Source organism: Mirounga angustirostris, unplaced genomic scaffold (assembly GCF_029215605.1).
Source record: "Mirounga angustirostris isolate CCGP_5_RB_7025 unplaced genomic scaffold, mMirAng1.0.hap1 SCAF_9, whole genome shotgun sequence".
Lineage (NCBI taxonomy): Eukaryota > Metazoa > Chordata > Mammalia > Carnivora > Phocidae > Mirounga > Mirounga angustirostris.
In genome coordinates this window covers 59,967,163-59,993,202 of record NW_026991717.1, presented here as the reverse complement: position 1 = coordinate 59,993,202, position 26,040 = coordinate 59,967,163, and the positions used below count along the sequence as shown (strand labels likewise).

General features: G+C 40.8%; 2 protein-coding genes across 7 annotated transcripts in view; one reads left to right on the top strand and one right to left on the bottom strand.

Moving 5' to 3' along the window:
* The first annotated feature begins 90 nt into the window (after positions 1–90).
* On the top strand, positions 91–24,008 carry PDIA3 (protein disulfide isomerase family A member 3). Its single transcript, XM_045900192.3, has 13 exons — positions 91–390; positions 6,134–6,212; positions 8,818–8,935; positions 13,271–13,378; positions 14,951–15,080; positions 18,953–19,069; positions 19,369–19,494; positions 19,725–19,907; positions 20,936–21,044; positions 21,603–21,731; positions 22,279–22,358; positions 23,472–23,529; positions 23,739–24,008. The coding sequence occupies exons 1-13, from the start codon at positions 224–226 to the stop codon at positions 23,850–23,852; spliced, it is 1,518 nt and encodes a 505-aa protein (XP_045756148.1). The 5' UTR covers positions 91–223; the 3' UTR covers positions 23,853–24,008.
* Positions 23,745–26,040, bottom strand: part of ELL3 (elongation factor for RNA polymerase II 3) — a 28,264-nt gene continuing 25,968 nt past the window's right edge. For 4 of the 6 annotated variants that reach the window (XM_064570536.1, XM_054513564.2, XM_064570535.1 and 1 more), the window contains one exon: positions 23,745–25,989. In XM_064570536.1, coding sequence (XP_064426606.1) covers positions 25,759–25,989 — 231 coding nt within the window. In that variant the 3' untranslated portion in view covers positions 23,745–25,758. The remainder of the gene's footprint in view (positions 25,990–26,040) is intronic. The other 2 variants (XM_045900198.3, XM_064570533.1) reach the window with 2 other exon arrangements.

Genomic DNA, 26,040 nt, shown 5'->3' with positions numbered 1-26,040 from the left:
GGCGGTTACCGGCTGGTCCCGCCCGCCCGACGCAGGCGCCTCGCAGCCAATCGGCGGCTGCCACACTGCGGCCCGAGCCGGGCTGGGGGGTTGGGACCTCCGGCTGCAGGTCCGCCTGGGCCAGACGCGCGAGCGCAGGCACAGGGTGGGTGGTTGTGGCCGGCCTCCGCATCCCCGCCGAGCCCCCGACCCTCCCGGCCGCCCCTAGCCTCACCTCGTAGCCATGCGCCCCCGCTGCCGAGCGCTGTTCCCCGGCGTGGCGCTGCTTTTCGCCGCGGCCGGGCTCGCCTCTGCCTCCGACGTGCTGGAACTCACTGACGACAACTTCGAGAGTCGCATCTCCGATACAGGCTCTGCGGGCCTCATGCTCGTCGAGTTCTTCGCCCCTTGGTGAGGCCATTAAGCCGGGGCGCGGGAGGGAGGCGGGGAGGGACGGCTGGGCCGGGGGCGAAGGCGCGGGAGCGGTTGGGCCTACGCAGCGCTGGCGCCCTCCACCAAACCAGCAGGCCCGGCTGCCGCCAGCCCGTTTCCCACCCCCGGTGAGCCGAGCTGCCTCGGCAAGAGCGGAGAAGTCGGTGCTGATTGCCTGGGAGCGGGACCCGGGAAGAAAACCCGCAGGCCCCGCTCACGTAGGGGCACATCCTTACCTCGCTGCTCCTGCGGCACTTCCTATTTGCAGAGGGTTTAACCACCCCCTACCCCGCTTAGATGGGTATCTTTACTGGCTGAGTCCGTGTTAATGCTCTCCATCCGACAAACGGTATCTTTACGGTTTCTGGCTGAGTCCATGTTAAGGCTGTCCATCCTACAAACGAGGCATCCCAAGGCTTTATATCGGAAGCGAACATTTCACCAAGTGCAGAGAGGAGAGGCCCTGGGCCCCCAGAGTACTTCCTTTCTTCTTGCCCCACGCTCCGCAGCCATTGGTTTCTAGCCAAGGTCACTCAGTGGCTGCAGAATGGTCATAAATGCTTTCTTGAGGCCGGCAATTATTTTATTCCATCGCATGGTGCACGCTTTCTCCATTAAGCTGATCCCATTTCAGCACCGGCAGAATCCCGTCAAAAAGAGCAGGTGAAAAGAGAAATGCCGTCAGAAATCTGTCTAAAGTGTCGGTTTTAATTAGGAAGAATGCCCAAAAAGACTCCAGTGAGAAAGTAATCAGTGTGGGGAGAAATAGTCCACTTCAGGGTGATATAACTGAACAAGGGTGTGAATTCCTTAGGATACAACTAACTCAAAAAGTTGGGGGTATGGGGGAGAGAGCAAATAGGATTTCTGATTGAGTAGACCTGAATGTTTTTGTTTGTTTGTTTGTTTTTTAAACTCCCAAATCCTTACCGCAGAGAGCCATGATTATTATCAGGCTTGGGATGGTTCAATATATTCATGCTGATTACAGTACTTAATTTTTTTCCTCCTGCCACAATACCTTTAATTAAAAATGATTTGTATTCAAAAGTATCAGTAAAACAAAGTTGATGTATAACTTTTACTTGCTTCTAACTCTGGTCTTTACTCAGCAAGGGTTCAGCCACTGTGCTGGGGGTAATACTAGAAGAAGTCTGGTAATGAAGACCACCTGAACCAGAAAGATGTGTTAGAGGCAACAAATTTTGTTTTCATCTTGTGACAGATTTTATGTGCAGGCATTCCTGTGGCCAACTGGTAGTACTGATTACACATCACAGGTGGTCTTTCATTATACATCTGCAGAAGTCACATTCCATCTTAGAAACTACTCTTCCCAATCATATAACCTTGCTGTTAACTTTGAAGGGGCGTAACTGTATTTAGAGTGGCTGGATGGGGTTGTATCAAAACTGGGTGGTGCTTCTGTGACTGCAGGGGTCTACCTTAAATTGTTGCATGTGCTTCCCTAAAAACTGCATATCCCGTCATGCACTAAACTATCCCCCAAATTGGGTGGATCCCTGCTGTGGTGTCTGCTTTTAATTGGTCTAGAAGGTAAGGTAATCCTCCACAATGCGGGCAAGCAGGATCAGTTTTCTGAGTGACTAATTTGGAATCAAGGAAGTCTCCTGTTGATAATGTCCTTATTTCTTCACATTCAACTATTTTTATTTATTAATACTTCAGCTAGAAATGTTTTCTTTTTTTTTTTTTAAAGATTTTATTTATTTATTTGAGAGAGAGAGAATGAGAGAGAGCACATGAGAGGGGGGAGGGTCAGAGGGAGAAGCAGACTCCCCGCCGAGCAGGGAGCCCGATGCGGGACTCGAACCCGGGATTCCAGGATCATGACCTGAGCCGAAGGCAGTCGCTTAACCAACTGAGCCACCCAGGCGCCCTAGAATGTTTTCTGACTGCTATAATCCTTTGTACAGATCAGAACTGGCTCACAAGCTAGATAGGAACAGTTAATCCAGTTGAAAGTAAATTGACCTATTTTGAGCAAGTTCTTCATCTCATTTGTTTTTGGGTATTTTTTGCACTTTCGTTTTATAGTGAAAGTGAAAAATTTCTTTGCATTTGACTTTGTAGACTCATTTCCATTATGAAGTTTTATCTGTGTAATTTGTAAGAATGGGAGTATATGAATTTCTCTGGGGAAATAAATAACACTGTTTAAATGTGATAGTATCTGAAAATTTATTGATCAACGTTAAGTAAGTTTTAAATCCTCAACATCTACTTATGTTGTAGATTTGTGCTCTACCTTCTAGGACAGTAGTATTAAATGATTCTTGATATACAGTGTTTCTGGAGTACATATAGAAAAAAAATGTGTGGGGGCGCCTGGGTGGCTCAGTAGTTAGGCGTCTGCCTTCGGCTGGGGTCATGATCCCAGGCTCCTGGGATTGAGCCCCACATCGGGCTCCCTGCTCTGCGGGAAGCCTGCTTCTCCCTCTCGCACTTCCCCTGCTTGTGTTCCCTCTCTCGCTGTGTCTCTGTCGAATAAATAAATAAAATCTTAAAAAAAAAAAGAAAAAAATATGTGGATAGTGTAAAATGAAATATTTCTTTTATACATGCTAATTCCTTTACTTGGAATTTCTGATGTATCCTCCCACCCCAAATTGATCTTTTCAACAAGATTTAGCTCCTTGGACAACTAACTGGTTGCTCCCGCCTCTCAGTTGGGACCTAATATTGTCTGTCACCCCTGCCAGACTGGTGTTCCTATAGGGAAAGGACTACATCAGTTTTTCTGTCAGAGACTTTCGTCACAAAGTAATGATTGTTGATTGAATGTATGTTGGGATTCACTATTACTGCTAGGTGCCATCCCTGAAAGTGATGGAATTGTTCTTTTAATACTATCTAGGACTGGGTGAAAGAAGTAGTGGTTAATCTTGATGTTCCTCTTCAAATTCCACCCGAGTTCCATTCCTGGTGAATCTGAAGAAGGCAGTCTCTTCTAGTCTCTCTGGAACTCGTTGAACAGGTCCTTCCTTTGGACATTTGATGACTTTATGGATGCAGCAAATGGTTAAGGCAGTGGTTTTCAGGGGCGCCTGGGTGGCTCAGTCGCTGAGCATCTGCCTTCAGCTCAGGTCATGATCCCAGGGTCCTGGGATCAGGCCCTGCATCGGGCTCCCTGCTCAGCAGGAAGCCTGCTTCTCCCTCTCCCATTCCCCCTGCTTGTGTTCCCTCTCTCCCTGTGTCTGTCTCTGTCAAATAAATCTTTAAAAAAAAAAAAAGGCAGTGGTTTTCAGTCCCAGCCTTGATAGTTATACACATATCTCCCTAACACCCTTGGTTCCCTCCATGGGTATTTTTTGTATGCATCTGGGTTGATACCGACTGGTCTGGTCTAATTATTTTATACTATTTTTTTCACTTCAAATATTTTGAGATGGTTGAGGTGAAACTTCTTAAGTCTGTTGCCTCAGCCTTCTTGATAATTAGGTATTCAACAGAAATCTGTCTTGTTTCTTTTTTATTCTCATTGCTGTCGCTCTGGTCCAAGCTTTCATTATCTACCATGTGAAATATATTATCTTCTAGGTGGCTTCTATTTTTCTCTCTCCTTTCCCCCTTCCTGTTATATATATTGCTGACCGGAGTAGTCTCAATACACATAAAATGTTTATTATCTCTTAATAAACAAAGCCCTCCACAGTTCTCCGAATGTATCATTTTCACTAGTAATTTTACCTTTGCTCTACTATTCCCCTTATCTAAAATACCCCAGGACAGGTCCTGGCTGAAGCCTTAAATTCTTAAAGGCCCAGATCCAATTCTTACTCCCTTTAACTTTTTTTTTTTTTTTTAAATCTTTGAGCCCTTATGTTCCCCAAAGCCTGAATTTCTCAGATAAATTGGTTATCTTATTAAATCAGTTAGGATTTGTGTGTTTTTGTTGCAACCCAAGTACACGAGTTTTTAATTTATTTTGCAATCTAAGGAATACAGAGGATGTAATGAATAATACCATATTCCATATACATGTAAGATGCCGCGGGTTGGGAGGGGAATCCTTATTTTATGTCTCACAAAGAAGGAAATCCTACCGTTGAAACTATGACATGATTGCAGGGCACATGCCAATTTCAGATATGGTAAAATGCGCATCCATGAAATACAGTATAGGGAATACCATTTATTCACCACCTGGTCTAAAAATTAAAGGCAGTACAGTTGAAGCCTATACATCCCTTCCCTGTCTTATGTACACCCCCATCCTGAATTTGGTGTTTATCATTTGATCCTTTTATACTTCTAGTAAATATGTATGTAACACTAACTAACATCTAATATTGCAGTCTTTTTTATATCACCATTCCTTCATTTAAGCTTTCTAATGATTCTTTTTGAATAGAACTCCTACTAAAGACCTTAAAGAATATAAGCTCTTGTAGTCCTTTGTTTTAAACATGTTTTAGGGGCAAAATGTTTCCAAGTTATTTGTCCATCACTTAATAAAATAAATTTTGAGACTGTTGGCTATGAAATATATAAGGTCAAGTTTCTTCCATGTTTCTTTTTGTTTTCTAATTCTATTTTTGCTATCTGTGGGGAGGTTACAGGACTACTTTACCTGCTCCAAGTGGTCCCTCTGCAACCCATTGGGTTTTGAAGAGATGACGTATAGCTGGTGCTAGCTATATATACATGGTTAAGGAGGAGTATCTCCCCTCTCCCCGCATCGCATATACAGTGTGCCTGTGGGACTCTCAGGACTTCCCAGGCTAGGAGCAGATGTTTCTGATGGCCCTCTCGGAAAATACTCTAACTGACAATGTTTTATCCTCATCAGTTCTTACAGCCAGATGAACTATGTAGCTGTAAAAATAGGGCTTGCTGTCTTAAATATGTCATTCTAATGCTGAGTTGAAACTCAGCTGAGAAGAAAAAAAGGCTCTAACAGCTGCTAAAGTATCTAGCAAATGAGTGCCTTTTGGGCCTCCTTCTACCCCCTCAAACTGGGTTTTTGGACAAAGAGATTCCTATTGAAGGAATGGAGAAAAAGTTCTTGGTGATTTTTTTTTTAATTTTTATTTTTTTTTAATTTTTATTTATTCATGAGAGACAGAGAGAGAGAGGCAGAGGGAGAAGCAGGCTCCCAAGGAGCAGGGAACCCGATGCAGGACTTGATCCCAGGACCCTGGGATCATGACCTGAGCTGAAGGCAGACGCTTAACCATCTGAGCCACCCAGGCGCCCTTGGTGATTTTTAAAGATTTAATGTCATACTTGGAACCTTAGAAGCTTTCAATCGCTGTATTTTTAAGAATCACAGTGTGGTTTCTTAAAAATGTGCCTTTTGGGAAGTGCTACCAGAAATGGGATTGCTGCTATCTTGCTCTTCATTTTGTTCTCATTAATTAGTCCGAAGGCTTGAGCCCTTTCCCTCTTTAATGTGGGGTATAATTCTGACTATAGTTTTCAAGGCTCAGTTATACTTTTAACTGAGAAAATGGTGGCTCCTCTGAACTATGCTAGTCCTAGCATCAGCCTCAGGTTAGGGATAATACCTTTGCCCTTGAGAGCTCTGGTTACTTTATCAGTAATGGATGTTGTTCAGGTGATGTTTTTGCTTTTGGAAGCAGCTACTAGTTCAAAAGTTGTATTATAGTTTGAGGTTTGTCCTAGAGAAACATGGCTAACAATCTTGAAGGATTAAACTGAGAATTTGGCTTTTTTTTTTTTTAATGTATTTATATAGGTGTGGACACTGCAAGAGGCTTGCCCCTGAGTATGAAGCCGCAGCAACCAGATTAAAAGGAATAGTCCCATTAGCAAAGGTGAGTCTAGGCAGATTCTTCATTAAAGAAAATGGGATATTTTCCATATGATCTCACTGATAAACACATGCCAAGGGGGAAATGAAAAAAAGGAGAGAGGGAAACAAGCCCTAAGTGACTCTTAAGGGTAGAGAACAAACTGAAGGTTGATGGAGGGAGGTGGGTGGGGGTGGCCCAGATGGGTGATGGGCATTAAGGAGGGCACTTGTGAGGAGCACTGGGTGTTGTACGTAAGTGACAAATCATTGACTTCTCCAGAAACCAATTTTTTTTAAAGATTTTATTTGTTTAGAGAGTGTGTGCATGAGTGGGGGGAGGGGCAGAGGGAGGAGAGAATCTCAAGCTGACTCCGCTAAGCCCGGACCCTGACGAGGAGCCTGACACCAGGCTGGATCTCCCAACCCTGAGATCATGACCTGAGCAGAAAGCAGGAGTTGGACCCCTCAACCGAGCCACCCAGGCACCCCTCCAGTAACCAATATTGTGCTGTATGTTAACTAACTAAAATTTAAATTAAAAAAAAGGAAAGAAGAAAATGGAGTATTTTAAATAGTAGTTTTTAAAATTAACATTCATTTTCTCTACTCTTACGGTACTAAGAAGAGAACGCTAGTTTCTGGGCAAATACACAACTGACTATTGTATTAATTATGGTTTCTAAAGATTAAAAGTAGTAAAACTAAGGGAATTACTGGAATAAGAAAGAGGTAAAATATATGGTAAATAAGAATTAAGGGGCAAATATGGAAAGTAAAAATACAGTAGTCAAGGTCAGAGGAAAATTGTTGAATAAATGAGTTCCCTAAACTTCCTTATGATATTCATGGTGATGGGAATAGGAAAATGACAGGATGTTGTAAGTATGTAGCTAGCTGGTCAACTATAAACTTAGTATTTGCTCTTACAATCATAGTAATGCTTCTATGGCATGCCTGGGTGGCTCAGTCGGTTAAGCGTCTGCCTTTGGCTCTGGTCATGATCCCAGGGTCCTGGGATCAAGTCCCATGTAGTTGGGCTTCCTGCTCAGCGGGGAGCCTGCTTCTCTCTCTCCCTCTACCTCTGTGTGTGCTCTCTCTAGCTCTCACTCTCTCTCAAATAAATAAAATCTTTAAAAAAAAAAATCAGTAATGCTTCTAGAATTTTGCCATTATTCTATAGTAAACTCATAGTTGCTGCAGTATAAAAGCTCACATCTTTGGGCACCTTGGTGGCTCAGTCGGTTAGGCAGCCGACTTGATTTCGGCTCAGGGTCACGAGATTGAGCCCCACTTTGGGCTCTGTGCTGAGTGTGGAGCCTGCTTAAGATTCTCACCCTCTTCCTCTGCCCTTCCCCTCACCCATGTGCTCACGCGCTTGCTCTCTCTCAAATAAATAAATCTTTAAAAAAAATAAAAGGACACATCTTGGTCACCTCAAATAAATAGTTCATACATATATAGGACTGTTTTTGGAAACTGCTTTTAATCCTGATGTTTCTCTGGCTGTTTGCCTTGGGGGAAAAAGAAAGTTCAGTCATGATTTAATTCCTGCCTTGTGTAGCTATAGCCTGTGTTTCTCTGGACACATTACTTTTCTACACCTCAGTTTATGTTAAAGCATTGGGACCATACCTCAGAATCTTGTGAAGAGTAAATGAAATAACATATGCAAAGTGCCTATAGCACTGCTGACTTTAGAGTAAGTGGCTAGATAGGAATTGTTTTCCTTCTTCCTGATAGCAAGTCTCTCTAGAACTACCTTGTTATAGTTTAGTTCATATTCAGATTATCTCGGGGAGCATATTCAAGTATTGGTACTTTGCTAATAACTAGATGATTTGCCAAATCAAATTATACTCCACCCCACCTAAAGGATATGTACCTCCATCCATCCATCCCCTTTATAATAATCATTATCAAAGTAAGAAAGATACTGTTAGTAATTTAAGCGATTTATCCCTCACATATTTTTTTTTTTTTAAGATTTTATTTATTTATTGGACAGAGAGAGACACAGAGAGGGAACACAAGCAGGGGGAGTGGGAGAAGCAGGCTTCCTGAGGAGCAGGGAGCCCGATGTGGGGCTCAATCCCAGGACCCTGCGATCATGAGCTGAGCTGAAGGCAGACGCTTAACGACTGAGCCACCCAGGTGCCCCCCCACTTTTTTTTTTAAGATTTTATTTATTTGAGAGGGAGAGAAAGATCAGCAGGCTCCCCACAGCAGGGAGCCCAATGTAGGACTCAATCCCCAGACCCTGGGATCATGACCTGAGCCAAAGGCAGACGCTTAACTGCCTGAGCCACCCAGGCGTCCCCCTCACATATTCTAAGGCAGAAAGAAGGTGGAGACCACTGCTTTAAATAATAGAGACTTTGAGGGAAGAATTTAAATAGTCATTTGTGCATTTTGTAGGAGGTCCAGCAATCTAAATTTTAACCAATTCTTTAGGTGATTGTATGTAACTAGCCCAGCACCAGTCTGCTTAAAATATATGTTCTGTGGCATGTGTGCAAAGAATTGCTTGATCCTCTTAAGATTTGAGTAGTCTTTAATATTTTGGGAATATAGAAGGAGCCTGCAACAAACATCTGGATAATAGATGGTTCGTGTATTTTAATCTTTAGGTTGATTGTACTGCCAACACAAACACTTGTAATAAGTATGGAGTCAGTGGATATCCAACCCTGAAAATATTTAGAGATGGTGAAGAAGCTGGTGCTTACGATGGGCCTAGGACTGCCGGTAAGGATCCTGGATTACATTTTGGAAACTTATTTGTTAAGTACCCTGTTTTTGTAGTGGGAACATGACATTTTTCTAAACAACATACTTGTAATCTTAAAAATTCCTCATCTAAGGGGCGCCTGGGTGGCTCAGTCCGTTGGGCGTCTGCCTTTGGCTCAGGTCGTGATTCCAGGGTCCTGGGATCAAGCCCTGCATCAGGCTCTCTGCTCAGCGGAGAGTCTGCTTCTCCCTCTCCCTCTGCCTGCTGCTCCCCCTGCTTGTGCTTTCTTCATCTCTCTCTGTCAAATAAATAAACAAAATCTTAAGAAAAAAATTCATCTAAGAAGTCTATTTAGTATCTAACAAAAGACTTCTCTAAATAAACAGATTATGTAAGTAATGTAGAAAATACATGAACTTGAGTTGTAAGGTCTACTAGGCATTTTTTTCAATTGACATATTTATTGAGTACTTAGACTCTGTGCCAGATATTTTAGATATACTAGGTGCTCTGTATTTATTGATAAAACAGACAAGTTTCCTACTCTTATGTGCTTACATTCTGGGAGATGAAGAGAAGAAGACAACAACCAAGTTTAAAAGTATATGTAGATAACTACTTTACATCCCAAAACAACACACACAACAGAAAATAACAAGGGACGAAAAGGATGCAGAAAAATTGGAACCATTTTGCACTGGTGGTGTAAATGTAAAATGGTATAGCTGCTATGGAAAACGGTATGGAAGTTCCTGAAAATTAAAAAAAAATAGAATTACCAAACGATCTAGCAATTCTCCTTCTGGACATATACCCCAAAGAATTACGAGCAGGGTCTTGAAGATATATTTGTATGTAGTTTCCTAGTGTAGTAAAATTCATAGAGACAAAGTACAGTGGTGATTCCTAGGGACTACAGGGTGGAGAAAATGGGGAGTTTTTTTAATGAGTAGAGTTTCAGTTTTGCAAGATGAAAACAGTCCTGGAGAGTGGCTATGCAATAGTGTGAATGTACTTAATGCCACAGAACTGTATGCTTAAAAATAGTTATGATAATAAATTTTACGTATATCTTATCACAGTTAAAATTATTTAATTTCATATATAAGATAAATTCAGTTAGTGGTAAGAGCATTAAAGGAGAAAAATAAAACCATTTATGTGCTAGTGACTGGGTTTGAGAGTACCACATCATCGGAGTTAGCAGGGCTGTAACCTTTGAGCTGAGACGTGAATGATAGGCATGAGCTAGCCTTGAGAAGATCTGGGCCAGAGCCTTCCAAGCAGAGGGGAAAGACTCTGAGGTATACAAAGAGGCCTTAAGGTATAACTGAGCTTGATGAGTTCGAGGGATAGAAAGACCATGTGGCTGGAGTATAATTAGCATGGATGGTAGATGAAGCTTTTTTTTTTTTTTAAAGATTTTATTTATTTATTTGACAGAGACACAGTGAGAGAGGGAACACAAGCAGGGGGAGCGGTACAGGGAGAAGCAGGCTCCCCATTGAGCAGGGAGCCCAATGTGGGGCTCCATCCCAGGACCCTGGGATCATGACCTGAGCTGAAGGCAGACGCTCCACCTACTGAGCCACCCAGGCCCGCCCCAACAGATGAAGTTTGAGAGGCAAATGGGGACTGGATCCTCTAGGGCCTATAATTGATGAGAAAAAATATTTTGGACAGTTTTGCCGAGTCTTTCAAGTAGTGACAAACATTTTATTTACCTTTTCATGATGGAAAGCTAAGAGAAAAGAGGTTCAGTTAGGTATTTTAGGGAGGTGGAATTTTTTCAGTCTGCATGATTGTTACTCATATACAAAGCTCTGCATAACATGGCCACTACCTAACTCTTGTATCATCTTAAGATTGTTTCACCTTAGGACCTTTGCCCTGGTTATATTCCCAGCCCGAAATGATCTTCCCCTATGTTTTCATGGCTTGCTCCTTTTTGTCATTCAGATCATGGCTTAAATTTTACCTCCCAGAGGCTTACCCAGGCCACCAGACCTAAAGTAGCCACCCAGTCATTTTCTTAACCACCTCATCCTCTTAATTCTCTACATAGTTTTGGTTATTATATCATTTTGTAATTGTTTATTTGGAGATTTTGTTTATTATTTGGAGATAAACTGTAAGCTCTAAGAAAGCAGAGACCTTGTTTACTTTATTTACTACTCTGTCTCCAGCACCTAGACTCTTCACATGCAGTAGATACTCAGTAACTCTTTGTTGAATGCATGAAAAAATACTTTGACTCCACTGAGGTCATTTAGCCAACACTTAAAATTTGGTATGTCTAAGCACAGAAGGAAAAAAAAAATTTCATGAGCTTAAAAGTATTAATGAAGAACCCCATGTTACCATTCAGATTTTATTTGTTCAATTTAGGATGGAATTAGCGGTTCGAATTATTGAAATGTTTTTCTGAACTTGAGCATGCCTTAACTAAATTGTAGGTGAACCCAATTAGACTGCTACTGGTCAGATATTGTCACTTGGGCTGTAACAATAGATTTCTTAAATTTAAGAATTTCTTAGTATCTGACTAGGAGGTCAGATGTTTGGCTACTTAGAATGTATTATTTCGTTTATGTACTTCTGTGCAAACTATGCTCTTTGCCCTCCTGCTTAAATTGGTTGCTCTGCACTCCCTTTATACCTTCCACAGAATTTTAAATATTTACGGAGAAAAGTAACACTTCTCATCATAGCCACAGGTTAAAGTTCTTTATAATTTATATCATGATATAGTAATAATAATTCCCTTAGAGACTAAACAAATCATATTCAATTTCAATTAATCTGTTGATGCAACCCCTCCTATGTGAGGAATTGAGGAAAATATTTAAAAGGAAAAAATGTCCATGACGGGAGAGAGAAGGAAGAAACATTAGAAAAAATGCAGAATAGACTCAATCATGTCGAAAGAGTTAAATAATATTCTGTCTTGGCCAGTTAACAAATCAGTAGAGTACTTAGAAAGGGGGTGCAAGAGATAGAATACTATGGAGGGGGCGCATTGCCCTTGTCTGAACTGTGGGCATTTTGAGCCTTTGAATGGTTTTAGTGGACCCCAGAAGTTTAAGGGATAAGATGATTTTTTGTGTTTCTAAATTGTTCTACTTATCTAGCCCATTTCACCTCAGTAGGAAAGTGTGATGTAGGTGGATCCTGTACATGGCATAACTTGACCTATATATAGTTAAAACCTTGTACTAGCTATCCAAGTTCATGCATTTTCTGCCTTTAAAATGTAAGGCTACAAGTGACTCTTTGTGCTCCTTGAGAATACGGGATTTGCTTACTTAATTTATTTGTAAAATGGATGTTTCTCAAACTTACGTGCTAGTAAGTATTATTCTAGAGCTAGATATATATCACTGAGCAAAACAGACAAAAATCCTTATGCATTTGGAATTTACTTTGTCATGGGAAGAGATAGATGAAAATAATAAGGATAGAGTATTAATTAGGTGGGTGAAAAGTGCTATAGAGAAAGATAAAGCTGGGGAAGGGAATTCGGGAGCGTTGGAGGTGAATAGGTTTTAGTTTACAATGGGATGGTCAGGGAGAGCTTCTTTGAGAAGGTGACATTTGAGTAAAGACCTAAAGGAGTTAAGGAAGGGAGCCAGGAGGATATCTGGGGAGAGTGTTCTAGGCAGAGAGAATAACTTGAACAAAGGCATTATTAATGTGTACTGTTATAAACACTTTAATAAATCCCTGGTAGGGTTATGAATAAGTACAGTCTCTTTGGGGAGGTAGTTTGACAATTATAAATACATGTATTCTTTGACCCAGTGAATCCACTTCTAGGAATTTACCCTACAGATCTACTCAATCATGTGCAAAATGACATTAGTACAAGGTTGTTTATTGCAGAATTATTTATAACAGCAAGAAATTGTTAAGAAATGTCTGTCATATGTATCTGATTGAATAAGTTATGGTACATTCATACAGTGAAACACTGTGCAGGTATAAAAAAGACTGAGGTAGCTCTTTATGTACATTGGCGTAAACTCTCTCTAAACTCTATTAAATGACAAAAACAAAATACAGAATAGCATAGTTGTATGCTGCCATTTGGGAAGAAAAGAAAGAAAAGAATAAATACGGAATTGCTTGTTTATGCATAATATGTCTGTTTTAAGGGTTATATTTTTAAATAATCTCCACACCCAACATGGGGCTCCAACTTACAACCCCGAGATTGAAGAGGGACATGCTCCGCCGACTGAGCCAGCCAAATGCCTCCCTTTTGAACCTTTTGAATTTTGAATTATGTGAATGATTGCCTTCTCAAAAATTAGAAATTTGTGTTGCTATAATCTTTCATTTTATCTTTTAAGATGGAATTGTCAGCCACCTGAAGAAGCAGGCAGGACCAGCTTCAGTTCCTCTCAGGACTGAGGAAGAATTTGAGAAGTTCATTAGTGATAAAGATGCTTCTGTGGTGGGTAAGTAGCAAATATTTGATATACAACAAAATCATCAATTTGGTTTCAAAAACCCTCTGTATCTGAGTAAACAAGAAAGTTAAACCAGTTTAGGAAGCCTTGGGGACAGTTGAAAAGACAACTCCTAGATTTAGGTCAGCATTACTATAATGTGGAAAAAACTGTTTTATTGGAATGGCTTTGTGTTCTTACAAATAAAGATGAAATTTCAGTTAAAGACCCAAAATAGAAATATCTTCAGCTTTTTCTATTGCATCTCAAACTCAGAGATTTAACTCAATAGGGTAGTTAAGACTGAAAATAAGGTTTTTAGGTAGGAGGATACTAGTAAATAATAAACCTCTGTGTCTACTGTTTTCACAGTAGTAGCAGATTTAGTTCTTGAGATCAAATTACTAGGATTTGTGTACTTTGCTTTCTTGGGTGTTACAGTATTTCATTTTATCCTTAAAATAACTTGCAGTTAAATACATTCTACATCTTAAGTGTTCTTTCTTTTGTTTTAAATGTAATGTATAAGGTAGTTGACTTAAAAAATAAATTTAAACATGTAATCTGTGTTTGTGCTTCTCTTAATCTCATAATATAATAAAACTGACTTTCTGACAGTAGAAGATGGTTTGTAATTTAAATTTGACTAAAAGCCACTTCTTATTGTCTGGATTTTACCGATTCTGTATATTTTCAAGGAGTTAACTACAAGCAGACATTTAATAAACACTTAGGTTTCAGTCACTTTTCTAGACTTGAAGTTCTGACAACAAGTCAAAAAATACAGTAAAGTAATTGATGGTTTATTTTGGCAAACGGTCTTATTTGATCCTTCTGACACCTAAAATAGTCCCCTGAAACTAAGAAGTTAAGCAGTTTGCCCAAATCTAATTGTGAAAAACTAGAAAAGGCTTGAACTCTGACAAATCCTCTCCCTTGGCTCCCTGGGACAAATTTTTTTTTTTTTTTTTTAAGGGTAGAGGGAAAATTCTCCTCCTAAGTATTTTGTCAAATATCCTAGGTAGTCATGGTAAAGCAGACCCAGTCCTGTTACCTGTCTCACTTTGCTTACCTGTGAATAGAATGAAGGCTTTGAAAATAGAATTTTAGGGCGCCTGGGTGGCTCAGTTGGTTAAGCGACTGCCTTCGGCTCAGGTCGTGATCCTGGAGTCCCAGGATCGAGTCCCGCATTGGGCTCCCTGCTCAGCGGGGGGGTCTGCTTCTCCCTCTGCCCTCTTCCCTCTCGTGCTCTCTGTCTCAGATAAATAAATAAAATCTTTAAAAAAAAAAAAAAAGAAAATAGAAGAATTTTATGGGACGCCTGGGTGGCTCAGTTGGTTAAATGTCTGCCTTTGGCTCGGGTCATGATCCCAGGATCCTGGGATCAAGTCCCGTATCCAGATCCTTGCTTGGTGGGGAGCCTGTTTCTCTCTCTGCCCTGCTGCTCCCCCTGCTTATGTTCTCTCTCTGACAAATAAATTTTAAAAAATCTTTTACAAAAATGAAAATAGAAGAATTTGAAAGTTTAATTATGTTTCAGCACTTACTGTTTCTTCCTTGTGTTTGACATTTTTTGTATAGGTTTTTTCAAAGATTTATTTAGTGAAGCTCACTCTGAGTTTCTAAAAGCAGCCAGCAACTTGAGGGATAACTACCGATTTGCACACACCAATGTGGAGTCTCTGGTGAACAAATATGATGATGATGGAGAGTAAGTGACTGAATTGAATACCCTTGTAAATTTCTGGACCAAGTACTAATTGTATGAACTGGTGATTTTTATGCCTAGTTCTTCTGAAAGATTTATTAAGCTAAGTGCTAGGAACTATTGCTACCTTTGAGGTGCCTCTAGTAGGGGGAGACAGTGAATATATTTAAATATATAAGTGTTAAGTGAGCATTATAGGTGTTAAAATAGAAATGTATGCAGGGTGTGCCGGAAGAACAGGGAGTGATTTTTTTTCCTTCGGGGTCGGGAGTAGTATCAGAAGAAACTTCATAGAGGACGTGATTCTTGAGGTGTGTCTTGAAAGATAAATTTTTCCAGGCAGGTTATTTCAGTTGGGATAAAAATTATTCCAGATAGGGGCGCCTGGGTGGCTCAAGAGCCTTAAGCATCTGGCTCTTGATCTCAGGTCAGGTCTTGATCTCAGGGTTGTTAGTTCAGTCCTCATGTGGGGCTTCATGCTGGGCTGGAGCCTACTTTAAAAAAAACATTATTGGGTGCCTGGGTGGCTCAGTTGGTTAGGTGTCTGCCTTCAGCTTGGGTCGTGATCCCAGGGTCCTGGGATCGAGCCCCAAGTCAGGCTCCCTGCTCGGCCAGGGACCTGCTTCTCCCACTCCCTCTGCCACTCCCCCTGCTTGTGCCCTCCTGCTCTCTATCAAATGAATAAATAAAATCTTTAAAAAAAAATAAAAATTAAAAAAACCTTTATTCCTGGGATGCCTTGGTGGCTCAGTTGGTTACACGTCTGCCTTGGGCTCAGGTCATGATCCCGGGGTCCTGGGATCAAGTCCCACATTGGGCTCCTTGCTCAGCAGGAGCCTGTTTCCTCTGCCTGCCGCTCCCCCCGCTTGTGCGCTCTCTTCTGACAAGTAAATAAATAAAAATCTTGAAAGAGAGAAAGAAAGGGAGGAAGGGAGGGAGGGAAGGAACAAGGGAACATTCCAGATAGAGCGGCGGAAGTGAAGGCCCCAAGATGTGGAACAACTTTTAGGAATGTTGAGACCTGTAGTACTACTGGAGTATTGTTTATAAATGAGGTGATAGGGAAAGGTAAGCAGAGACCAAATTATAGAAGATTTTAAGTGCATACAAAAGAATTTTGATTTTCTCTTTTACACACGTGAGAGTCATTGAAAGACTTTGAACGGGAGAGTAATGTGATTTTTGTGTTTCAGAAGAAAAGTTGCTGGTACCCATGTGATGATGGTTTGAAAGGGGAGGAATGGCAAGGCAGTAAGAGTCCAAACTAAGGGTGACCACTGAGAGACTAAATTAAGGCAGCATTTAGGGGCATGGAAAAGGAGAGAGTATACAAAAATGTAAACAATAGGATTTGGTCCCTAGCCATGTGTGAAAAGAGGAAGATCTAGAATGAATATAGGTTTCTATAACTTGGATGACTGGGCCACCAACCGTCATTATCAAGCTGGGAAAAAGATGAAGAGAAACAAATTTGAAGGGATTGATAATGAGTTCATTTTGGCCTAGTGAGTGTAAAGTTTGTGAGATGTCCCAGTGAAGACCCAATAGACAAATGGATAAATGAGGTTAGAATTCGGGGAAAGTTCTAAACTAGAGAGAAACCTTTATAGGTCAAGCACCTGTAAATAATTATTGAAACCATGAGACTAGATGAGATCACTCAGGGTGAGCATATAAAGAAGAAGAGTGTGCAAGGGCTAGTGTTATTGATTTATATTTAACAAAATATGTAGTGTTTAGTATGTGCCATTTACTGTTGACTTATTTAATCCTCTTAACAACTGGTGAGACAGATCTGTTATTATTTCATAGAGGAGAAAGTACCCAAGAGAGGTTAAGTAATTTGCCTAGCTTCACAGCTGGTTAAGTGGCAGAGCTAGGATTTGAAACTAGAAAGTCCAGATGCAAAGTTGTAGGTTTGACTGCCTTTTACATTAAGACACACCAGGTCTGTGAACCGTTGTGGAGCCCTCTCTGGCTCATTAAGCACATCATAGATCAGCCTGTTAACCTTAGATGTGTTCATTGTGGCTGCCTTTAAAGTGGCCTATCAGCTTCTGATTAGAAGTCTTACTGAGAAGACCTTACGTGAAGGGTGTCTTAAAGTCATCATGTGTACACCAAGGCCACAACATCATTAAAGATTATATTTGAAACTGCTGGATTTCTATCTTTTTGAGAATAACTGCTCTGAAGTTGGTAACTACGATAAAAAAAAAAACCCCCCGCAATATTAGCCCTGTTCACATTTTTGCTTGCCCAGCATGTTTGTATTAAGTTCCCTTTTGCTATGTAATTTCCCTGTGTTCTATAAAATGCCTGTGTTTTTTGTTTTTTTAGAGGGGAAGAGCAGAGGGAGAGGGAGAAAGAATTCTCAGCAGACTCCCCGCTGAGGCGGAGCCGGATGCAGGGCTCAATCTCACCACCCTGAGATCATGACCTGAGCCAAAATCAAGAGTCGGATGCATAACAACTGGGGTATCCCCCAGATACCCCTAAAATGCCTGTGTTTTGATTGACATGAAGTCAGTGGTTAATACTGGAAGAGTGAGAGAGGGATGTGAGGACTAAAAGGGCTGAAGCCTAGACAAAAACAAGTGATAAAATTATATGTAGGTGGGGGCACCTGGGTGGCTCAGTTGGTTGAGTGTCTGACTCTTGATTTCAGCTCAGGTCATGATCTCAGGGTCATGAGATCAAGCCCCATATCGTGCTCCACGCTGGGCATGGAGCCTGCTTAAGATTCTCTCTCTCCCTCTGCCCCTCCTGCTTGTGCTGTCTGTCTCTCTAAAAAAAATTGTATGTGGGTGTGTGTGCAGTGTGGGGAGGAGGAATGAATGAAGGAGAACTTAGAGGTGAGAGATTAGTAGTTAGAACAGTGGTATTTTCTGAGAAAGCTGGCACTTGATATAAACCCATGACTCAGAACCAAATTGGGGCTCAGTTTTAGCTGAACAAGGCTAAAAATTAAAGAAGGAATTTGCGGGGCGCCTGGGTGGCTCAGTCAGTTAAGCGTCTGCCTTCGGCTCAGGTCATGATCTCAGGGTCCTGGGATCGAGCTTCTCCCTCTCCCTCTGCCTACTTGTGATTCCACTCTCTCTGTAAATAAAATCTTTAAAAAAAAAAAAAAAAGAAAGAAGGAATTTGCTTCAAGTGTTCAATGGAGTGAGGAGAGCCTGGCTTAGATAGAGGGGCAAAATAGTACCAGCAAGAGAAAAATTGGTAAACTCCGTTTGTTGGGATAAGAGAAATATAGAACAAAGGAATTTCTAATAAACTCAAGCTAAACATTATCTATAATTGTATACCTACCTATAGAATTTTATAGCTGGAAGAAATCTTAATATTTTCTCTACTGAAGTAATTCTTTTACTATGTGGGACAGTTGAATTTTCAAGGGGAGAGCCAGGCAAGGACATTCCAATAAGAGTAAGCTCTACTTTATTGTACATCCTGGGATTTGGGGGTAAGTCGGGTTCTGTTACTGTTTTTAAAGGTTTGGAAATTAATCCTCTAACCCCCTTAAGTCCCCTTTTGTACTGCAGAAAAAGCTGAAGCCCAAGAGGATTCAGTTGATACCTAGCACAAGGTCTTTAAAATTAATGGGGTTACAGTTAGAACCAAAGTCTCCTAACTTTCCATGGCAGGGTTTATTAAACCTTCATACCCCATTATTGCACCTGAGATTAAGGTGGTTAGCACCTTAGCTTTGATGAGGTCATGTTGCCAAGCCCTCAGTCCCAGGAAAGAGTCCTTATGTGGTTAAATGGTGACAGTAAAAATGACAGGAAGAGATATCTGAGCTTTAAATAAAAGATGGAAGATCATTCTGCTGCTGCCTACCTACTAATAGTTTTTTGTTTTTTTTTTTGAAGGGGTATCACCTTGTTTCGTCCTTCACATTTAATGAACAAGTTTGAGGACAAGACTGTGGCATATATAGAACAGAAAATGACTAGTGGCAAGATTAAAAAATTTATCCAAGAAAACATGTGAGTACCTTTTTATATCTTGTTTGGGATTTCTTGGCTTCACTGTAGTTTCCTTACCTCAGTTATTAAGCAGATCCATGTTTTGGATTAAATAGCCTTATTCAAGGGATTGAACAGTAATAGTGAAGTTTTATATTAAAACAGTAACGTGTGGACCCTAGGACTCCTTAGAAGGTATATTGCTCAGTACTTACTCTTTACATTGAAAGTTTCTTTCCTTATATGTGCTATCAGTTACTTTGTGATAGTTCCATAACATAGCTAAACCTGACAGTTTGATAATGGATTATTTATTTCAGTTTTGGGATCTGCCCTCACATGACAGAAGACAATAAAGATTTGATACAGGGCAAGGACTTACTTGTGGCTTACTATGATGTGGACTATGAAAAGAATGCTAAAGGTTCCAACTATTGGAGAAACAGGTAATAAGGATCATTTTTCCCCTTAGTAAATAAGTTTACCCAGTGTGTAAACAGTTTCTTCTCATTATCCTGTTACAGTGTATGATGTGAGAGCCAATAAGAATGGGAACAGTTGACTCCCAAAAACCATTTGAAGTAATTTAATTCTGTTAATAGTAATTTAACTTAATTTTTAGAAGTGCTTTACCACTATGGTGTAAATCTTGGCATAAATATTTTGTTTCTCACAGAGTGATGATGGTAGCAAAGAAATTCCTAGATGCTGGAAACAAACTCAGCTTTGCTGTAGCTAGCCGCAAAACCTTTAGCCACGAACTTTCTGATTTTGGCTTGGAAAGCACTGCTGGAGAGGTTCCTGTTGTTGCTATCAGAACTGCAAAAGGAGAGAAGTTTGTCATGCAAGAGGAGTTCTCGTGAGTTACAAGTTAACGGGGGTTTGGGATTTGATTCTGCAAAGAAACTTAAAACCTTTTACACTACGAAGGATTTATAAAGAACATTAGAATGTGAAGATAGGTCTTCTGGCTAAGACCTATGATTGTCATTTTTCTCAATTAATTTAACTATAGGTATTTAAGGATAACAATCCTTAATAAATTCTGAAAACTAACAAAAGGATAGCGGCTTGGAATACTTACATGATTGTTTCCACCCTGCCATTAGAAATAGTAGGTAGAGGGGGCGCCTGGGTGGCTCAGTCGTTAAGCGTCTGCCTTCGGCTCAGGTCATGATCCCAGAGTCCTGGGATCGAGCCCCACATCGGGCTCCCTGCTTGGTGGGAAGCCTGCTTCTCCCTCTCCCTCTCCCCCTACTTGTGTTCCCTCTCTCGCTGTCTCTCTCTCTGTCAAACAAATAAATAAAATCTTAAAAAAAAAAAAAAAAAAGAAAAAGAAATAGTAGATAGAGAACATTGGACAGTCTCTTTGAGATTGATGTAATTTCAGACCAGTGCAACCCCCTCCCATCCCTGTAGAATGTCTTTTCTTCTTGGAATACTACCCTGACCTATGTAAACTCAGGGAATGGAAAGGTCTTAAAACCCTGGAAGAGTATATGACTTTTCACCTTCTGAGATGTTGGGAGACCAAAACCAGAGAAAATCTTCATTGTGAGCAAATCAGTAAAACAAGATACCATAAATAGGCGGTATTCTCCAGAGCAACGAAGACCTGGTTCTTTTGCAGAAGTGAATTTCCAGAAGACCAATGTTTTCTTCCTTCTCTGATCTTTCTAATCCACAAAGAACACACTAGAAATACAAGGAGGTGGTTTTTGTTCAGTCAGTAGATCTGCATATTGAGAGATAAGCTTCTCCTGTTTTTAGCTTCCAATTTCTAACCTTGAAATTGAAGCTAGAATATGTAGAAACTATTCTAAGAAATGACTTTTAATCCTCTCAGTGGAAGATTAACAAGCCTGACCCTTGTCTTTCTAATTGCAGACGTGATGGCAAGGCTCTTGAAAGATTCCTGCAAGATTACTTTGATGGCAACCTGAAGAGGTATCTGAAGTCTGAGCCCATCCCGGAGAGCAATGATGGGCCAGTAAAGGTGAGGAGTTCACAGCCTCATCAGGGCTCTAAGCAGCTGCCTGTCCTCATCTCCCCCTGCTCTCCCCCTGCGCTATGAAAATAAAATGCTGGGTCTAGGTGAGACCTTGTTGGCTATCATGTTTTTGTTTTTGTTTGTCCTCACCTCCCTGTGTCATAAAATAAGCATTGGCAGAGCTTATAATGCTCAGTATAAAATCTTAGAATTTTGGATGGTATTTATATTAGAACTAAGTTACTCTTCGGGATAGAGCAAGCTAACCTCTAAGAATAGTTTCAGAATTGTCGCTTTGAGATAGGGAAGGGTTGGGTAGTACTTACTTCCTCCTATGGCTTCCTGAACAAAGTTTGACAGGTGACAGACATGGGAATGAGTTGGTTTCCGGAAAATGACCAGAACATCTTTAATACAATCTGTCAATGTGATTTGGGTTTCAATGACATATTTTCAGTGACAATACATCAAATTTGAGACGGTTTGGGTCCAGAAACAAATATAGCATGTGAATTTTATTCTTCACCTTGCCTTACCAACTAGAGAATCTTTGGTGTATTCCAGGTAGTGGTAGCAGAGAATTTTGATGAAATAGTGAATGACGAAAATAAAGATGTACTGATTGAATTTTATGCTCCTTGGTGTGGTCACTGTAAGAATCTGGAGCCTAAGTATAAAGAACTGGGAGAGAAGGTAAGTCTGAACTATATTCTGAAGATAAAATTTGAGTTGGGAAGTTGACACACATATTCAGCATTGGCTAAATTAGTTATCCTAATTAATTCAATACCTAATACTGGTAGATTTCTTTTCAGCTGTTTACTTTCTCCTGACTGCCCCCCTAGTGTCTCTAGCCTGTGCAGTGCCTCAGACACCTGTTCTGACTTTCCACTCCAAAGACTCAAATCTAGATTGTAGTTAAGGTATCCAGGCTTCTGAATTTTGGTAATGGCTTATATGAATCCATTATGTTTCTCTTGACTTAGCCCTTGTACTGTCTTATTTAGGCCAGGTAATTTTGAAGGTGGCTGTAAATAGAGTCTTACTATGGAGAAACCAAGAGAGAAAAGAAATACTGTACAAAGAAAGCGAGGTATAATGTACAAGTCTCACTATTCTTCCTCTCTGAGCAGAATTATTGAGGTGTTTAAAAATGAGGTTATTTTAAGTGCTGATTTGACTAAGTGTCTCTCTGTCACCAAAAAAAGAAAGTTTAAAGATCTAACCTTTTTATTAACAGCTCAGAAAAGACCCAAATATTATCATAGCCAAGATGGATGCCACAGCCAATGATGTGCCTTCTCCATATGAAGTCAGAGGGTAAGTAGATTAAAAGCTAATAAAAGTGTCTAAGTAATTGATAGGGAAAAAAATAAGCTTATAAACCATTTATTGGGCATGGTTTAGGGAGTGGATCCCTCATTGCAGTTGAGCACAGAACTTACTGATGCCTTCTGGCTTGGAGTTCTGCTGCGTGGGCCCACATGACTGCCACAGATTTTGTGAGCTCTCATGTTACCGAGTTTTGATAGGATGTAACCTAGCCACTGATAGAGAATAGTATCTGGTCAGAAATAGAAATTGGGGTGCCTGGGTGGCTCAGTCGGTTGAGCATCCAACTCTTGATTTCAGCTCAGGTCATGATCTCAGGGTTGTGAGATTGAGCCCTGCATAGGGCTCCACGCTGCTTGAGATTCTTTCCCTCTGCTCCTCTGTGCCCCCCCGCCCCCTCGTCATGCTTTCTCTCTCTCTCTCTCTCTCTCAAATAAATTTTTAAAAAGGAGAGAGAGATCACGAGGGGTGCCTGGGTGCCTCAGTTGCTTAAGCGTCCAACTTTTTTTTTCTTTTACTCTATTTTCTTTTTTTTAATTTTATTTTATTATGTTAATCACCATACATTACATCATTAGTTTTTGATGTAGTGTTCCATGATTCATTGTTTGTGTATAACACCCAGTGAGCATCCAACTCTTGATTTCGGTTCAGGTCTTAATCTCAGGGTCGTGAGATTAAGCCCCAGGTCAGCTCTGCACTGGGCATGGAACCTGCTTAAGATTCTTTCTCTCCTTCTCCCTCTGCCCATCCACCCCTGCTTGCATGCATACACGCATGCTCATCTCCCTCGGGTGCCTGGGTGGCTCAGTTGGTTAAGCATCTGCCTTCAGCTCAGGTCATGATCCCAGGGTTCAGGGATCGAGCCCTACATCAGGCTCCTTGCTCAGCGGGGAGCCTGCTTCTCCCTCTACCTGCTGCTCCCCATGCTTGTGTTCTCTCTCCCTCTGTCAAATAAATAAATAAAATCTTTCAAAAATAGGAAAGAATAGAAATAGAAATCATGAGAAGTTATTCCCAGAAACAGTTTTTGGGGAAGAGTATGTTGGAGTTATTCCGGCACCTGGAATGAGTTAACGTTGTTTTTTTTTTTTAACCCAGTTTTCCTACCATCTACTTCTCTCCAGCCAACAAGAAGCTAAATCCAAAGAAATATGAAGTAAGTGCGTTGTCTCATCTCCCCACAAATACACACATACACACACATATCCAGTTCTTTGGGTTTTATTTAACTGGAAACTTTCAATTTCATGGTCAATATATGTGTTGTTAATGTGCTTTTACAAACTCAAAAGTCTTCCTATTGGGGAAAAAAAATCCATGGTTCTTTAAAAGGTTAAATTTTCAGAGTGATCTTTCTGTTTTCAGGGTGGCCGTGAATTAAGTGATTTTATTAGCTATCTACAACGAGAGGCAACAAATCCCCCTATAATTCAAGAAGAAAAAACCAAGAGGAAGAAGAAGGCACAGGAGGATCTCTAGGGCAGCAGCAAGAAATGCCACTTTGTGAAAGGACTCGTCCACCAGAGATGGGAAGACCATTGGGGAGGACTGGGACCCGTATGGGATTATTACTCTCAGGGCAGAGAGGACAGAATGGATATAATCTGAATCCCGTTAAATTTTCTCTAAACTGTTTCTTAGCTGCACTGTTTATGGAAATACCAGGACCAGTTGATGTTTGTGGTTTTGGGACAAACTATTTGTGTTGGGGGGAATGTTGTGGGGGTGGGGGGATTGAATCGGGGGGTTATTTTCTAATTTTTTTTGTACATTTGGAACAGTGACAATAAATGAGCCCCCTTTAAACCGTCTTTTTTCCAAGAGATGGGGAACCAAGGTTTTCTAGATCAGCACTGTCCAATAGAACTTTCTGCCATGTTGGGAAAATTCTATAACCTTCATTGTCTAATACATGTAGCTACTGAGCATTTAAAATATGGCTAAGAACTACATTTTACATGATTTAAATAGTCACACATAGAGCTAGTGGCTACCATATTGGTCAGTGCTGCTGTAGACCAACTAACTGGATCCATAGTTATTACCTGTAAATCCTTTCCAAATTTCATCACTTTTCTATCCTTACATGTTAGGGCTCAGGCCCCTAGCCTGATGATTAGAGCAGGTGAGGGACCTTTCTTTTTGGGCTCTGTTTCTGGCCCTGCCCATACCCTAGGGATGGGTTACTGTTTACCCTTGCCATGCAGCTGAGCATGTTTATACTTCCCAAAGGCTAGTCTCTGCCCAAAAATGCCCTGGATGGGTGTGGCATCAGGTTGGGGTTCCATCCAAGTTGTTTCAGGAATTGCTGACACTGCTGGGTGCAGTTCTCTCCCCCCAAAGCCCAGGGTGTGGCCCATTAATTTCCCTCTCCAGTGGAACTGGGAAAGACAGTATCATTCCTGGTTGTGAATGAAGCATCCACTTTTCTTCTGCAACAATGAGGAACAAAAAGGATAGGATTAATATGATCTTTTGTTCAAATGAATTTTCCTCTTTTTGTGGGTAAATCCAAATCCTATCTGCAGTTAACAGTTTTCAGTACTGGATAATTCCAGATAGGAGCCCTTATTGTAGGTGATCCTCAACCTCTATGTTTTGAAAAAGAGAACTTTATTTCTATTGTAATCCCTAGCTGTCAATTATAAGATGGATTTGATAGAGCCTTAATATTAATAGCAAAATATATATTAGGATCATCCTTAGTGCTTTGAAAAAGTAAAGATGCCTAACCATAACCTTGAAGGTTCTAATTCATAAGACCTGGGCTGGGATCTGGGGATCTAATTCTTTAGAGCACCCAAGAAGTGGTTCAGATAGACATTCATGGGTAGAACCATTGCCTTGGAGTTAAGGAAAGCATATAAACTTGTACAGAGGACACAGAAGCAAAGTTTCATTTTTCAGCCATGTTTGTAAAAGAATTCACTTTCAGTACAAGGGGAACAACCAAGCCCTTTCCCATTATATCTAGGTGTATTACAAGTTATTTTAGCTCTGTTACCAAAAGTTCTCATTACTGTTTCTTTAGGGAGGCTACCAGGCTAAATTCTAATGTTCTCAAGGTATCTTGTCCTGGAAATGGTGTCATTTCTCAGGATTTGAAAATGACTTGGCTGAACTAAAGATGAAGAAGCCAAGATTCTACTACTCTTCCTATTCTCCTGGGCACAGCTGTGGAGTGTTGGCACTGTGCCCAAACCCTAATAAGTAAAATATGGCAACAGTGAAAGTCAGACCTTAAAGAATCTAAAAGTTCAACTCTCGTACTTGCCACCATGGACTCAGCAATAAGAGCAGACAGTTGCACTCTATGTAGTTCATAGCTTCTTTGTTCCTTCGTATCTCACTGAGCAGAGAGAGGGTAAAGAGCCCTCTGACAGCTTCAGCTGCCCCTGTTCTTTTCCTCAAACTCCAGGATGAGACCTTTAATGTGGGACAATTTCTGATGCAGGTATTCACAGCGACGCTTTTCTTCCCTATAACCTGGGTACCGCTGCAGAGGAAAAGCATCCATGTCAAAAAAACAAAAGGATCGCCTTTTTGCTACCATTCCCAGACCCTGTCTTACCTTCCTGAACTTCCTATATTCCTGGACTATTTTTTCTTCCAGCACCTGAAACAAACAAAATGCTAGCACCAACTTTAGCCTTGAGAAAAAAGCTCC

What these genes read in the sequence shown, in the direction of transcription:
- PDIA3 (XM_045900192.3), top strand. Translation starts at nt 224, where the DNA reads ATGCGCCCCCGCTGCCGAGCGCTGTTCCCCGGCGTGGCGCTGCTTTTC. An exon ending in TAAAGATGCTTCTGTGGTGG is followed by an intron (nt 13,379 to 14,950) that starts GTAAGTAGCAAA and finishes TTTTTTGTATAG; the next exon opens with GTTTTTTCAAAGATTTATTT. An exon ending in TCTCCATATGAAGTCAGAGG is followed by an intron (nt 22,359 to 23,471) that starts GTAAGTAGATTA and finishes TTTTTAACCCAG; the next exon opens with TTTTCCTACCATCTACTTCT.